We start from the raw sequence: 16,890 nt of genomic DNA, 5'->3' as shown, positions 1-16,890 counted from the left end.
TCTGAAAAGCAATTGCCTCATTTCTTTAAATGAGCAGTGGTGACTTTGGATGTTTTATAGATGACAGATATTTTTACCCACCATAATTCTAGAAAAACACGTCTTAGTATTATTTAACTTATAAAGAATAAAGCTGCTATTTGGGTGACTGCTGTGATGTTCTAGCCATTGACTCTTTCTAGTGTAAGCTTTGCCAGGGGTTTGGGAAAATGGATGATAATGAAGAGACAAAAAGCTTAACTGCTCGCCAAATGGAGGATGAATGTGCACGAATGACTGCCTCTGAAGGCTTGGAGGAAGGAGAAGTTGAAGGGGAAACCTTACTAATAGTTGAGTCAGAAGATCAGGCTTCGGTAGATCTGTCCCACGATCACAGTGGAGATTCTTTGAACAGTGAGTTAGGTGATGAAGGGGAAGCATCCTGGATGGAAGAGATGTCGTATTACTGTGACAAATGCCAGAAATGGATACCTGCAAGTATGTATTTTACTCCTGAAATAGTGAAACAGTGGTACTTTTTGTTAGACTAAAATAATGGAATTGCTTTAATGTCCAAAACTTTTCTCAAAATTACAGTGGAAAATTGATCTTATGTGGTAGAATTCAGTAAAAAATGAAAGGCATTAGAACTGCTTATGGTAATGTGTTTTGTACATTCAAAATGCACTTTTTAAAAAATAGGATTATGAAAATTTAATCATATCCATAAGTAACACCAAAAGACAAAATAAATCTATTTGTGGATTAGATGCAGTATTAGCCTCCAGTTTTGATTGTCAATAGAAGACCAAAATACTGGAGATCCTAAATTAAAAGACAAAATGTTGGTGAAACTCAGTAGGTCTGGCTTCCTCTGGGAAGGAGTCTTAATAGACTGAAAAATGTGTTGCTGGAAAAGTGCAGCAGGTCAGGCAGCATCCAAGGAGCAGGAGAATAGACGTTTCGGGCATAAGCCCTTCTTCAGGAAGAAGGGCTTATGCCCGAAACGTCGATTCTCCTGCTCCTTGGATGCTGCCTGACCTGCTGCGCTTTTCCAGCAACACATTTTTCAGCTCTGATCTCCAGCATCTTCAGTCCTCACTTTCTCCTAGTCATAATAGACTTTAAAGTTAAATGTGTTCCTCTCTCCACAAATGCTGCCAAACCTAATAAATGATTACCAGAATTGCAGTAGGATTCTGCATGGGCCTAAAATGCTACAAGGTTTACTAAAATGATAAAAGGTTACAACCACCTTTGAAAATTTATCATAAAAATCCAGATTTCCCAGATATGTGAGAGACATTGTAGCCATTTTAATTTCTTTGAAATTGTATGTTTTGCACTGGTTCTTAAAAGGTTTAAAAAGTGTGCAAAACAAATCCGTATGAATGAGAACCTGCATTTGTTAGCACACTTCTAAATTCATGGGTTTCATATATTAGGCAGATTGGTTGGAAGTCTAAGACTCCCAGAATCGGTTAATTAAGAGTATACTGCCTTTTGAAGATCATCTATATAAAAATTAGTTACCTCTGAATCAGGCAACCTTCCCTGTTTGGCTTCTTCACAGACTGCTGTGATCTTCATCTAAATATGTTTAAATTTATACTTTGTAAGAAATAACTTTCTCTGGAAGAGCAGTAATGTCCACATGACTTAGCGTAGCAATCACCCTTTTATTGAACGTACCTGAGGGCCGCTGCAGGTGACCTGAAATAAATTTTCTTCTGGAGTGGACTATCTGTGGAGGTGCATTAGGTGCTTCCAGATCACCCTTAATTTGTCAATAAGGTTCAGGAACCTATTTCTGCCAGTCCACTAGCTTCTTGGTTTGTGTAAGTGTTATTTCTGTATTACCAAAGTTTGGGGATGAAAATAGGAATGAACCAAGTGGAGTTTGCACATTCTCCCCGTGTCTGCATGGGTTTCCTCTGGTTTCCTCCCATAGTCCAAAAAGGTGCAGGTTAGGTGAATTGGCCATGCTAAATAGCCCGTAGTGTTAGGTGAAGGGGTAAATGTCTGGGTGGGTTGCGCTTCGGCGGGTCGGTGTGGACTTGTTGGGTCGAAGGGCCTGTTTCCACACTGTAAGTAATCTACATCAGAGTTTCCTTGTATTCCTTAACTCTTATTCATTTTGTGCTTCTCCCAGTTATCAATCTAGCTTGGGAATGGGCTGTGTATAAATGTATAATGAGTGGAGATCAGCTTATTTTGTATAAGGGGAAAGTTGGGAGAGCAGTTCAGGGAAGAAAGATTCATGTAATTGTCCACTCAGTACTAATTTTATATGTTGTGGATAATGTTATAAGCATAGGAAGAGGATGATTACTGACAAGCTGAAATTTTACAGGGTTTGTAAGTGGGGTATGAGGCACAGTGGAGCATATGGGGAGGAATTCCTTGTAGGGAATTTACAAGCAGTGGGAAAGATGGCTGAACATTGTGCTGTGACATGGGATATCAGTTGAGCTTGATAGAAAGTAATCAACATAAGTTTGAATGTAACTGACTTGAATTTTATGATGCAGTTTGTATTTTTGAGCAGTGCATGAGATTAACATATCTTCAAAACCTGACCAGCTAGAAATCATAGCAGTAAGGTGGGACATCAGTGTTGCCTCTACTAATTATCTAAAAGGCAAAATGTGCTGGAAGGGGAAGGGTTGTGAACAATGACCATTTCTAGCTGGCAGTAAGAGCCTACACGAGTGCCCATCACTATTGCGAAGGGGTCATACAAAGGTGTCAGCGAGGCAGGATATACCATATTTAGTCAAATATTTTTTTACTTTAAAGTTAAATTTACAGAGTCAACTATTACATGGATTCTACTTATGAAAGGCTGGAATTCATGGCTGTCACAATTCATACTGTATCATTAGCAAAAGCCCAATTAATCTCTAAATAATTAAAAGAAAACATAACAAATTACAATAATTCTGGAAACCCGGAGCGGAGTGCGACGGCCGGCAGAATGGATTCCAGGAGCAGAGTGCGACAGCTGGCACACTGGATGGCTGGCAGACTGGCTCACAAATGTTGATCTGTTATCTGATGTGAAGAACTAGGGCCGACTTTTACATGAGATAAATAGAAAACTCCAGATGTTTTTGGTTAAAAATAGGGGGTTAACGTTTACATGAGATTGACTATTATTTGAGTATATACAGTATATTCTGCAAGTGATACTCTGGAGCAGTGTCACATTTGTAAAGGGGACTTTGGGGACTATGGCTGGATTCACCGAGGTGGTATTGACTGCACACATGATTGTGAAGTTTCCCAGTGCTCAGTCAGTGGCCTCTGTGAACAAGGAGAGCTTCCATGCCATCTGTGTGCAATTCTGCAACTGTTGAAAGTGAATCAGCATAAGCGCTGTTCTTTGAGGATATGGTGCCCATGCCTGTGAGGAGCACTCATTGCAACAGCAGAGAAATATGGCACTTTCTCCTTGCTCATTAAAGTGACATGTAGGCCGTTGAGTTACTGAAGATGGCTGTGGAGGCCTTCAGCATATTCTAGTGCTGGTGTCTTGTGCCATGGTAGTTCACTGTACTCTGCACAATCTCGAGCCCTGCAGAGAGGGAGGCCTTGTGGAATTTCATATCATTGATCCTTATTCTTCATTTGATGAGAATGTGGAGAAGCTTCTGAACAGGTGGCACAGGATCAAGAACAATTTGCATCAGATGACGTGAATTGAGGCACAAGCAAAGTAGGCATACGACACCCTCACCCAAGCCTTGTGCAGTTGTAGCAGGATGACTTTATTCTTCTATGCCAACTCCTTGTCAGAAAGGCCAACATGCCAGTTGCTTTCCTAGCTGTTTGCTGTTTCTACACGCTTTTTGTGTTCATTATACAAGTATGTCCGAGTCTCTCTGAACATTGATATTGACTATCTTTACAAGATGTTTAAAGTTATAAATCTTCTTTTCAGACCAAAGTAAATAACCTCATACTTCACCATACTCCACCTACCACCTTGTACTCCACTCACTTAACCTATATGCATGTTCTTTTTCAGTCTGTTTGTCCTCTTCACAACTTGCATTCTCTCCTAGCTGCATACCAGCAATAAACATAGATGTATTACTTTTTATCTCTTCCTCCAAGTCATGAATATGGATTCTATGTAGCTGAGGCCGCAGCACTGATATTGCAGTATTCCATTGTTTAAAAAAAAAAGTTCCATTTATTCCTTCTGCTGGTTCCTATTCACTAATCCTCTATCCATGCTAATATATCACCTGCAACTCCAGGAACTCTTATTTTGTCTATTAAGCTTTCAAGAGAACCTAGCCTTTTGAAAATGCAAGTCTACTATATCTATTGGTTCCCTTTATCTATACTATTGATTACATCCTCAAAACCTTTTCAATATATTTTATCATCCGGGATTCTCCTTTCTTAAAACTAAGTTGACTTGATCTGATTGTAATTAGAAAAGCATAACAATGTTCAGACTTTCTTAATAATAGATTCCAGCACTTTCTTGATTATCATAGTTGAACTACCTGGCTAACAGTTCTTTGCTTTTCTCCTTTCTTAAATATCAGAATTATATTGGCTAATTTTTAGTCTGCTGGAACTGTTCCAGAATTTAGGGAATTCTGAAAAATCATAACTAATGAACTCACTATATTGCCAGCCAACTCTAATTTTAGAGTGCTGGGATGTTAATCATTCAATCCTGTGAATCGTTAGATTTTGATTCCATGAATTTTTCTAGTGCTTTTGCTTTATTGATATTATTAACTAGCTCAATTTCCTCACTCTTGATTAATCTCTAGATTTTGAAATACTTGTTTAACATCTCTGCCGTTTCTTTATTTTTCATGATCGTTTCTTCGGTCTCTGCTTCTAAGGGATCAATATTACTTCAGCTACTCTATTTTTCTGCATTAACCAGTTTCGTACATTATTGGCTGCTTTAATCTCATTTAATTTTTCTCTTTTTATCAGCATTTTGATGGCTCTTTGGTTTCTAAAACACACATTCTTCAGACTTAACACTGTTCTTTATAGTGTTGTAAGCTTCTTTTAACTTAATACTACCTTTTAAATCCTTAATAAGCCATGCTTAGATTTTTATCACATAGTCTTTGTTTTTCATTGAAATGTATTTTTGTTGAATATTTTGAATATCTCCCATATGTTTATTTACTATCATAACTTTTAGCCAATTCATCCGATTGACCTTGGTCAGCTCTCCATTCATACCTATTAACTTGGTATATTCTTATTTGTGATTGGAATATATTAATCAGTTCATGAGAGGTGTCAGTGACATGTAGTTTAACTTGTTGTTAAATACTTAGAGTTAGTAGTGAAGCTTGACTGAGCCAACAAGCCAGCTCCAGCAGGCCTGTTGGGACAGTTAAGTGGTATTGAATTCAAAAGACAATCTTTTGTTATTGTATTCTGAAATCTTGCAAGCTTTTGGTGAAAATCTGTTAGTTGTGATGATGGTGGATGACCTGCTGACTGTTGTGCACTTTGGCACATGTGTGAGAGGCAGTATTATTGTGGTATCAGCAATGAAGTGTCAGGTATCTGATGGTGATGCCTGACACCTAACTCTGTGTGGCACTCTTTTGCACTGGCAACCTTACAGTGTTAATTCATAACTATGGGCAAATGAAGTAGACAGTGATCATTTGTCCTCTGACACTGAAGCCAGGTAGTTTGAGTCATTCATGGTACTGATCTCTGCAGCTGCCTCCCTCCAGGTTGCCTTCATCAGTTAGGATGGCCTCTTATTGATATTCAAAGGGTAAAGAACTTTCCTTCTCTCCTGGACAGCATTCGGAAGAACTGTTATGGAGACATTGTCAAATAGAGTTTCTGCTTTTTTCCTGGTCTTTAATATTACCTGGAGTGGGTGGGTTGATGAGCACAGATTGAGTGATGCTCCTTTGTTGCAGAGAGTGAAGTTCTGTCCAGCTGTCTTTTAAATATGGCATCTTGATATCAAAGGTGGTAATGTCCTGGCGGGCATCATAGTGTCCTAACATAACTTTATAACATCATAAAATTTGGCATTTTAATTTCTGTGCATATGTAATGAACAACTGAGAAGAAAGTTATCATAGGTACTCGAATAGGAAAGGTTTGGAGGAATATGGGCCAGGAGCAGATACGTGGGACTACTTTAGTTTGGAGCTTTATTCGGCAGGGACTTGTTGGACTGAAGGGTCTGTTTCTCTGCTGTGTGACTGTCACTCTGACTCTAAAACCTGACCCATGCTTGAACAGGCTTCTGAGATTGTGGTGCTGGAAAAGCACAGCAGGTCAGACAGTATCCGAGGAACAGGAGAATCAACGTTTCGGGCATAAGCCCTTCAGAAAACCCTGATGAAAGACTTATGCCCGAAACGTTGATTTTCCTTCTCCTTGGATGCTGCCTGACCTGCTGTGCTTTTCCAGCACCACACTCTTGACCCTGATCTCTAGCATCTGCAGGCCTCATTTTCTCCTCCTTGAACAGGCTTCCTTCCTGCTACTAGGCCAGCCTTCACACTTGGAATCAAAAAGAAATAAATTCGACCCAGTGTTTCTAATAGTACAGTGAAACTTTGTTTATATTTACAATTTGCTGTCACCTTCATAACTTGATTCTTGCAGTTGCAAAGTTAGGTTTAGTGTTATAACCTGTGTTTCATAAATGCAAATTTGTTGTAACACGATTGATGGATTGGGGACGCTGTTTCTAAAGTGTGAACTTTAAAAACGTGTGTTGGCTTAATGTGATTACGGCACCAAAACTTTAAGCGCTGTTTCTCTAAAGCACAATTTTTGTATAATGTGGGGTTGCCGAAGAATGTAACCATTGCATTATAGAAGAACTGACCATAGTTGTTTTCTTTTATAAATTTAATACAATTATCTCCTGGAAAGAAAACATAATAATATGGAAAGTGCTATAAATACAGCAGGGCTGAAGAATTTCAATCAGGACTGGAAACTCAAAAGTTCATTTAGTTTCTTAATGGTATTAAATGCAATCAGATTCAAGATATTGCCTTCAGTCTAGATCTGGCAAAGGATCTAAACCCAAATTATTTTCTGTCTTCAAAGGTGATGGCTTTGTACAATTGCAGTATTTTCCAATTTTGGCTTTTCATGGGCTTCCTTTTCCTCCAATGTAGGACATTTCTATAAGTTGTGTTCATATCATATGAAGATTTGAATGAAGTAATACCCATTAAAGTGTGTAGTGGACAAAGAACTATATGTCATGCATTGCCAAGAGATATAGTTCCAAGTCCACTGCAGCTTAAGTTACATGAAATCTTGATGTGCAATGGGTCTGATTTCTACGGGTCTGATTTCTCCTTGATATTTTTGCAATGAACCACCTACTGGTACAATGCAAACCTGGCAAATTGCATCCTTCAGTTTATTTGCATTCATCAGCAAATCAACAGAAGGAGTCATTGATAGTGTTATGGAACAGCAACAACTTGCTCAATGATGTTCAGTTTGGGCTCTGCCAGAACCTCTAGGCTCCAAAGTTTGTTAAAGCTTTGGTCTAACTAAAGACAAAAGAGCTAAGTTCAAAAGGTGAGAATGACAGCCCTTAATATTCCAGCAACATTTGACTAAATGTGGCATCAAATGCCTCAGTAAAATTGAAGTAATAAGTATTGGGGAAGTCTTACCACTTACTCGAGCCAAATTTAGGAAGGTGTTTATTGTTGGGAATCGAACATCTCAGCTGCAAAAGTTTGTCAAGGCAGAGTCTTCACCCTAACCATCCTTCACAGCTTCTTCTATGACCTACCTCCTTCACAGTATCAGAAACGAATGTTGTTTGCTGATGATAATAGTGGGTTAATTGCATTTGTAACTCCTCATGTAGTTAAGCAGTCTCTTTGTCCAGGTGCTGCTGCATGTCGAATGTTCAGGCTTGGGTTGATAATGGCAAGTAATATGAGCACCATACCAGATTTAAGCAATCTAACCACTTAAATATTCAATGGTATTACTGTCATTGAATCCACACCATCAATGTCCTGCAGGGGTCATCATTGACTAGAAACCTAACTGGACCAGCCATGCAAATTCTCTGGCTACAAGAGTTGGTCAGAATCTGGGTATTCTGCAGTGAGTAACTTGCCTCCTGATTCAGCAAAGCCTTTCCACCATCCACGAGGCACAAGTCAGGAGCAAGATAAAATATTCCTCGTGCTTACCTTGATGAATGTAGCTCTAACAATATTCAAGAGGGCCTGTTCAAGAACAAATGACGTTCCTGAATGGTACTTTGTCCACCACTTCAAATATTGACTCTTTGTGCCGCCGATGCAAGATGGGCTGCAGTAATGCATCAAGGTTTCTTTGACAGCACATTCAAAAGTCACAATCTCCTCCATATGAGGATGAGGCCATCAGGAACCTGGGAATTTCACTGCTTGCAAGAAACAGTCCAGATAGCAACTGCTTACTTGGAAGGGTATTGTTGTTTCTTTAATTTTGCTAAGTCGATGTCCTAGAACTCCCTCCTGAACAGCACTAAAGTTGTACTTATCACAAATCTACAATGGTTCTTCAAGATGGCTGACCAGCATTTTTTTGGGCGAAATTGAAGATGAGCAAGAAATGCTGCCATTGTTGGTGATAACCCATGAATCGTGTTATAAGTTCCTTTTGAGTGAATGAGACATTAAGCTGTGGTTATCCTGACAGATGTTGATGATCTGGCAATCCAGTGAGAAAAATGCACAGTTTCATCTTGTATTTCCAGCTAACATTCTTTCCTCACCTAGTGTGAACGCACATTAATCACATCACTGCTATTAATAATACTGTATTGTGTGTGAAATGGTTGCTGCATATAGTTAAGAGCATACCAAAATAGTACTACAAATTGATAGCAAATGTTTCTTTGACTGCATCATTGTGCTCCTTCATTTCAGTCATTGTAGGATTGTTAATGGAACTGTTTCTGCATCCTTTTCAGTACCACGTTTCAATGTTATTAGGGACTTAACTAAGAATAGATGTTTCCTGTGCTTTATATAATAATTGATCATAAACTTGTTCAAATGTACATTGAACAGTACCCTAAAAGCTTATTGAACAGTACCCTAAAAGCTTATTGATATTTATTTTCAAAACTTAAATACATCATGCTGATTAACTGTTTAGTTTTTGTGTTGCCACTGAATGCTAGCAAAAGAAAATCTACATCCCATTCTGACAGCAATATCATCATGAATGCAATATAGACAATAGACAATAGGTGCAGGAGTAGGCCATTCTGCCCTTTGAGCCTGCACCACCATTCAATATGATCATGGCTGATCATCCTTAATTAGTATTCTGTTCCTGCCTTATCTCCATAACCCTTGATTCCACAATCCTTGAGAGCTCTATCCAACTCTTTCTTAAATGAATCCAGAGACTGGGCCTCCACTGCCATCTGGGGCAGAGCATTCCACACAGCCACCACTCTCTGGGTGAAGAAGTTTCTCCTCATCTCTGTCCTAAATGGTCTACCATTTTTAAGCTGTGTCCTCTGGTTCGGCACTCACCAATCAGCGGAAACATGTTTCCTGCCTCCAGAGTGTCCAATCCTTTAATAATCTTATATGTCTCAATCAGATCCCCTCTCAGTCTTCTAAACTAAAGGGTATACAAGCCCAGTCACAATAGCATTTTGTTGGTTTCAGAATCTTTAAGGAAATATCAACGCAAATACTCTTAGCACTCAATTAAAACAATAAACAGCATCCAGTCGTGATTGCTTAAGAATTCGGGATTGCTCATTTGTGACACAGGTTTAGTTGTAGAATACAAAGGTGAATCTTTACAATTATTATTTGATGTACATGTACTTCAAAAATGAGGTTTTTGATATTTGACATCAATTTTATTATGAACAAAATACTGTGGATTTATATTCTGAAAAAAAAAACTGTGGCTTTCATGGTTTTAATTTTTTTCTCTTATTCCCATTTCCTTTTCTTTGTGTCACTTACTCCTCACTAGGTACGTTTCTTATGAAAACTGATTTATTTCCAGCACCTCACCATTTGCTGTTTGCAAACTGTTTGAGCATGTACTGGCGTAAGAGTAGAATCCTGCTCAAACACAAATCTGCCTGACCTACTTCATACTTTCAGCAAGCACACTGGAGAGTGAGAACTGTGGCTTATTTTTGCCATTCTAAATTAAGCCAAAAGGCCAGTTGGTGCTTCCAGGGCCAGTCTAGCTGATAGCATTGAACTCACCATTCACCAGGGCCTGGATGTTATATTAAGTCTGTATGCATCAGATATTCAGTGCCTTCACCACCCGAAGTGGAGGATTTGAATGCAGAGCCAGACAAGGAGTGCTTGTGGGTACTCGCCTTTCAGTCCAAATGTCACTCCAGAGACCTCAACATAAAATCTTTGCTGATGGTCCTGGGCAGTACTGAAGTTGTGCTGCACTGTTGGAGGTGCTTTCTGCTGAATCTAGAAGTTGTCTGTCTTTTCTGCTAATGGAATTTTTCAAATCCATTAGTATTTTGAAGATGGATAGAGGATTTATTTTTGGTTTTCCTGCCCAATATTTATCCCTCAGTCACTCGTTAAAACGTAATATGTGACAATTTATTTCAGTGTTCATCGGACTCAGCAGTGTAAAAATTGGCTACTGTTCCAAGTGATTATCCTTATCATCACTTGGAACAGTTCAAAACAATCACTTAGTTCTGGTATGAAATCTAGTTGTGAGGTTGATAATTATGGAAGATGGAAAAAAGTACTTGGAAGAGGCATATGGTGCACGTCATTTAGCATGAGATGTCTCATCAGCTTTGCTTGAAGCAACTTGTATTTTGGAGCTTGGCAGAGCATATCCTATATATTGCATAATCCGTTGACTTGAAATACTTTGTTATCTTTATAAAAGTAATTTTCGTTTCATGTTTCAACATAAATCAGGCCCTGCCTTTCTTTCTTTCAACCTCTCTTTCTTTCTTTCTTTCTTTCTCTCTGCAGCTCAGCTAAGGGCAGAACATCCTAGTTACTTGCGGGGTGATAACTTCTTTCGATTCACTTGTTCAGACTGTGCGGAAGACGGGAAGGACCACTTTGAGAGACTGAAGCTCACGTGGCAACAAGTACGTAATATTGTTGAAACTGTGCTCAGTGCATAATATGTCATAGAGTCTTACAGTACAGAGGTAGGCCCTTTGGCCCAATCTGGTCCGTGCCAACTAAAATATCCATCCACTCTAACCCCATTTCCCTGGACTTTCACCATATCCTTCTGAACCTTTCCTATCTATGGATTTGTTCAAATACCTTTTAAATATTGTTAATGTATCCACCTCAACCACTTCTGCTAGCAGTTCATTACATGTGCGTACCACCCTCTGTGTAAAAATAAAGTTGCCCCTCTGGTTCCCTTTTATTCTTTCCCCCTCTAACCTTAAACCGATGCTCTCTAGTCCTTGTCCCTGTAACTCAGACTATTGACTCCTGGCAACATCCTTGTAAATTTCTTCTGCACTCTTTCCAGATTAATGACATCTTTCCGAGAGCAAGGTGACTAGAACTGAACACAATATTCCCAAGTGCAGCCTCACCAATGTCCTGTTCAACTGTAACATAACTTCGCAGCTACTATACTCACTGCCCTGACTGATGAAGATCAACATGCCAAAAGCCTCCTTTGCTACCCTGTCTACCTGTAATTCCACTTTCAGAGAACCATGCACCTGAACTCTAAGGTTCCTCTATTCCACTACGCACCTAAAGGCCCTACCATTCACCGTGAAATTCCTACCTTGATTTGACTTTCCAAATTGCAAGACTTCACACTTATCCATATTAAACTCCATTTGCCATTTCTCAGCCCACTTGCCTAGCTGATCAAGGTCCTGCTGCAGTTTCTGATACCCTTCCTCATCTGTCCATGATACCACCTATTTTGGTGTCATCTGCAAACTTACTAATCATGCCTTGTACGTTCTCATCCAAATCTTTGATATAGATAACAAACAGCAATGGCCCAGCACCAACCCCTGAGGTACTCCACTCACAAGCATCCTTCCACTTTTACTGTCTGCTTCCTACCATCAAGCCAATTTTATATCCAATTTGCCAGCTCGCCCTCGATTCCTCGCGATCTAACCTTCCAGAGCAGCCTACCATGTTGAACCTTTACCAAAGACCTTACTGAAATCCATATAGACTACCACCCTGCCTTCGTTGACTTTCCTGCTCACTTCATCAAAGAATTCTATCAAATTTGTGAGGCATGATCTCCCCATTCAAAACCATGCTAACTACTCCTAATCAAGCCCTGTCTTTCCAAATCGATGTAAATTATTACTCAGAATCTTATCAAATAACTCATCTATCAAGATGTTAGGCTTACTGATCTATCGTTCCCAGAGTTTTCTTTGCAGCCCTTCTTGAAGAAGGGCAGAGCATTCACTACCCTCCAGTCTTCCGGGTCCTCACCCGCGGATAATGATGATGCAAAAATATCAGCTACGGCTCCCACAATTTCTTCTCTAGTGTCTTGCAATGTTCTTGAATATATTTGGTCAGGACCTGGAGATTTATCCACCTTCATACATTCTAATACGTCCAACACCACTTCTACTGTGATATGGACTGTCCCCAAGTTATCACCACTAACTTCCCCAAGTTCCCAAGTCTTCATGTCTTTCTCTATGGTAAATACGAAGCAGAAATATTCATTGAGGCCCTTTATGTATAAGCATGAAAGATACCCATGTGCCTAGATTGTATGTCCTCAATAAAATCACTTGTTAATTTGCAAGTTTGGATCAAAACATGTTGGAATGAAAACTTGCACTTTGTCTCCTATATCTTTGTCTGATGTTCTGTATTAGTTCTGATTGAATTAGATCATTATTATTGAAAGCTGCATTCTGTGATGTGGACTAATAATAATAATATGGACTGCTTCATGTAGCCAGTTGGAATTGATATATTTTAGGGTCTTTGTTCACGGTTAGGGTAATCAAGAAGATTTATAGCTAAGCAGGGACTGTTTAATGCTTTTCTATAAAATAGTGGCAAGGGAATGCTAGTAAAAGGGTTAGAACAACTGAAAGTTGCCCTCTAAATTGGGCCTGTATTATCTTGACTGCAAAATTGTGCAGTGGTCTATTTGAGATGTTTGAAGTATTGAAGACATTTGATTGGATGGATTTCAAGAAGCTGTTTCCACTGCTGGGGAGACCAAAAATGATGGGTGTAATCTTAAAATTAGAGTTAGGCTATTCAGGAAGGAAACCAAAAAGGAAATTTTTGCATACAAGGTGGTGGAGATCTGGAACTTTAAACCCCGTCAAAAATCAAAGGGCTGTGGATATGAGAGTAGTGAAAGCTTTGAAGATTCATATTTTTAGTAGAAACTGGGAAGAATATGGTGGGTAAAGAGAGTTGAGGTACTGATTTTGCCTCTTAATGAAAATTGTGTAAGAACAGTTAAATATTGACATTTGTGAAATTGTAGTATATATGGTAGCCTTGAACGCAAGTAATGATGCCACAGGATACTGGTAGCATTCCTTCACTCTCCATGGAGGATGTAAAACAGTCTCAGGCTAATTTCTCACTGTATCTAAGAATTTAGAGGGGAGAGGTCAAACGTATTGTGGTGAGTCCATAAATAACTGGTTGAAACTGACCTATCCAATTTCATAATTTTTGTAGCAAACATTTGCTTTCATTTCAATATGTTGTAATTAAATTTAGGATCTTGAAGGAGAGCTATAAAAATTTACTTTTGGAGTCAGAAGGGTAGTAAGTTTCTAATATTGTGATTGTGATTTTCGTGATATTTATTTGCCAAACATCAAATGGACTTCTTGCCTGTTTGTCTTGTCAGGTCAATGTACAGGGTTTCTACAGCTGCTTAACAAAGTTAATTGTCCTTGCATATCATTTCTCTCAAGCTCAAATCAACTTTCAGTGTATTTAATTTGCAAATATTTCTCAAGTTTTGCAAAAGATGGTGTACATTGTTATCGAAAACATAGAATAGTACAGCCCAGTACAGGCTCTGTGGCCCTCGATGTTGTGCCAGCCTTTTATCCTACTCTAAGATCAAACTAACCTACATACCCTTCATTGTACTATCTTCCTTGTGCCTATCCAAGAGTCGCTTAAATGTCCCTGACTCTACTACTAGTACTGGCAGTGAATTCCACACATCCACACTCTGTATGTAAAGAATCTTACCTCTGACATCTCCTCTAAACCTTCCTTCAATTACAGCCCAAATATATCAGTTCACATGCTCAGCAATCCCCGTATCCACAACCACTCTGTTGAGCCTTCGCTCCACCTATTCATGAGGTAAGTCTTTAAGAGAGAAATTTATCTTCCCGGTAACCCTCTGGTCCCTGCTCTCACCACTCCCCACTGCTGCAAAATCAAATCAAATTTATGTTTCATCAATGCATGTGAAAGAAAAGTAGCTCCTCAATTTGCATTATAGTTTTTCCTTTAAACCCTGTAGTCAGAAGATTGTTGCTTCAAGACTCACACTCAAGATTTAGCACATAGATGTATGCTGGCTGTCCAGTGTAGCTGGATGATACTGCACTGTCAAAAAGACCTTCAATTGATAACAACCACCACTCTTCCTCAGCTGTTGAGACTGCACTCCTCTGTATTGAACGCCACCTATAAGAAGCAATGAGAATGGAGGTGGCACAGAATGTTCTCTAGATGGGGCACTTCAGTGTGCATCAGCAACATTGCCATTAATAAATGTCTCAAAAGCGTAGGGAACATAAGAAAAACTATAATAACAGGGAGGTGACAGCCTGATAGTATTATGTCAGGACTGTAAATCCAGAGACCCAGATTATGTTCAGGGCAAGGGTTGGAATCCTGCATTGGCAGATGGTGGAATTTGAATTCAGTAAAAAAAATTCTGGAATTCAGATGATGAAGACCATGAAACCATTCTCAATTGTGGGAAAAACCCATCTGGATCACTAATACCCTTTGGGGAAGGAAACTACCATTCTTACGTGGTCTAGCCATCATGTGACTCCAGACCCATAGCAATGTGGTTGACTCTTAACTAGGTAAAAACAATGACTGCAGATGCTGGAAACCAGATTCTGGATTAGAGGTGCTGGAAAAGCACAGCAATTCAGGCAGCATCCGAGGAGCAGTAAAATTGATGTTTTGGGCAAATGCCCTTCATCAGGAATGCAACTGCTGTGCTTTTCCAGCACCTCTAATCCAGGTTGACTCTTAACTGCCCTCTGTACATCTAGGAATGGGCCATAAATGCTGACCTGGCCAGCAATGCCCTCATCCCACGAATGAATTAGAAAAGAACAGAAGGAAGTGTTTTACAAAATCAAAAGGTGGGAGGACCATTATTGGCTGCGTACTGAGCGGTGTATCTGTTTGTGGACAGTGATGGAGGAACCACCAAGAAGTAAGAAACTACTTGACCTTATCCTTATTAATATATAGTCACAGTTGCATCTGCCTTCACCAGTGTGGGTAGAATTATTCACTGCATTGTCTTTATGGAGACGATGTCCTGTCTTTACACAGATTGTATCCTTCATTCCATTGAGTTGCGTGGCACTATCACCACACTAAATGAGATCGATTGTGACCAGATCCAGCAATTTGAAATGAGGCATCGATGAAACGCAACAACAGAATTGTATTCGACAACAATCAGTAATGTCATGGACTGGGAGATACATCACTCTACCATTTTCCATCAAGTCGAGGAATAAACCCTGGTTCAATGGTGACTGCAAAAGGGACAATGAAGAGTGCAAACCAGGCATATTTGAAAATGAGATGTTAACCTGGTGAAGCTGCAAACTAGAATTACTTGGATGCCAAATAGCGGAAGCTTTAAACAATGGAGTTAAGAAATTTCACAAACAATTATCGTATCAAAGCTCAGCTGTCTTGCCACATCCAGACCTGAATGATGGTGGAGAATTAAATGACTAATATCTAGTGAGCTTCGCAAATATTCCCATCTTTAATGATACAGAAATTAAGTGTGTCAACACAAAAGACCACACTGAAATACTTGTAACCACCTTCAAACAGAAGTGCTGAGTGGATGATCCATCTTGGTTTTTGAGGCCCCTAACATCACAGATGCTAATCTTCTGCCAACTTGATTTGCTTTAAGTGATATCAAGTAATGGCTGAAGGCCCTAGATCCTGGAAAGGCGATGGACCCTGACAACATCCTGGCAATAGTCCTGAAAGCTTGTGCACCAGAACACTGGCACCTACCAGTAATGAGAAAATTGTCTGGTTGTGTTCTCCTGTCTATGAAATCCTCTCCTCCAAATCCAACAAGGCTAGTTACCCTCTCATTAGTTTCCTCATTATCATCAGCAAGGTAATGGAAAGGGTCTTGATAGTGCTATCAATTAACTGTCAATAGTTTGTTCCCTGATTTTTCTTAAAAATTTGTCCATAGGATGTGATCATCACTAGCTAGCCCAGTTTTTATGGCCCATCTCTAATTGCTGTGGAGATGTTGCTGAACAGCAAATGTCCTTGGACCCTGTACTGTTCTGTTAGGAACTGAGTTCTAGGCTTTGGAACCAGCAACAGTGAAGGAATGGTAATTATACTGTGGTTTGGAGGAGAGTTTTCAAGATGCACTGATGCTCAATTTAGATAATGTCAGGGCCACTCAGCTTCTTTCCTCTTTATCCTTAGTCTAAAAATGGACAAAAGAGGTGAACCTGAGGTGAGATGACAGTGACTGCCCTTGATGTCAGTAGCAGTTGACCAAATGTGACATCAATGTGTTTTTGCAAAATTGAAGTCAGTGGGAATAAGTGGAAAACTCCACAGCTTGGAATCATACCTAGTACAAAAAAAGATGGTTATAGTTGTTGGAGAAGAAAGTGAGGACTGCAGA

At 39.5% G+C, this 16,890-nt stretch overlaps 1 protein-coding gene across 1 annotated transcript in view; it reads left to right on the top strand.

Annotated features, from left to right (window-relative positions):
• Nucleotides 1–8: 8 nt before the first annotated feature.
• The window catches only part of kat14 (lysine acetyltransferase 14), a 48,022-nt gene continuing 31,140 nt past the window's right edge, over nt 9–16,890 (top strand). Inside the window, exons 1-2 of the mRNA XM_043696335.2 lie at nt 9–477; nt 10,974–11,095. Of these exons, the coding sequence (XP_043552270.2) occupies nt 210–477; nt 10,974–11,095 (390 nt within the window). The 5' untranslated portion in view covers nt 9–209. The remainder of the gene's footprint in view (nt 478–10,973; nt 11,096–16,890) is intronic.

This window comes from Chiloscyllium plagiosum, unplaced genomic scaffold, assembly GCF_037043375.1.
Source record: "Chiloscyllium plagiosum isolate Xiang-an unplaced genomic scaffold, Cpla_swu_hap1 HiC_scaffold_10, whole genome shotgun sequence".
NCBI classification, from domain to species: domain Eukaryota; kingdom Metazoa; phylum Chordata; class Chondrichthyes; order Orectolobiformes; family Hemiscylliidae; genus Chiloscyllium; species Chiloscyllium plagiosum.
This window is presented reverse-complemented; position numbering and strand designations above follow the sequence as displayed.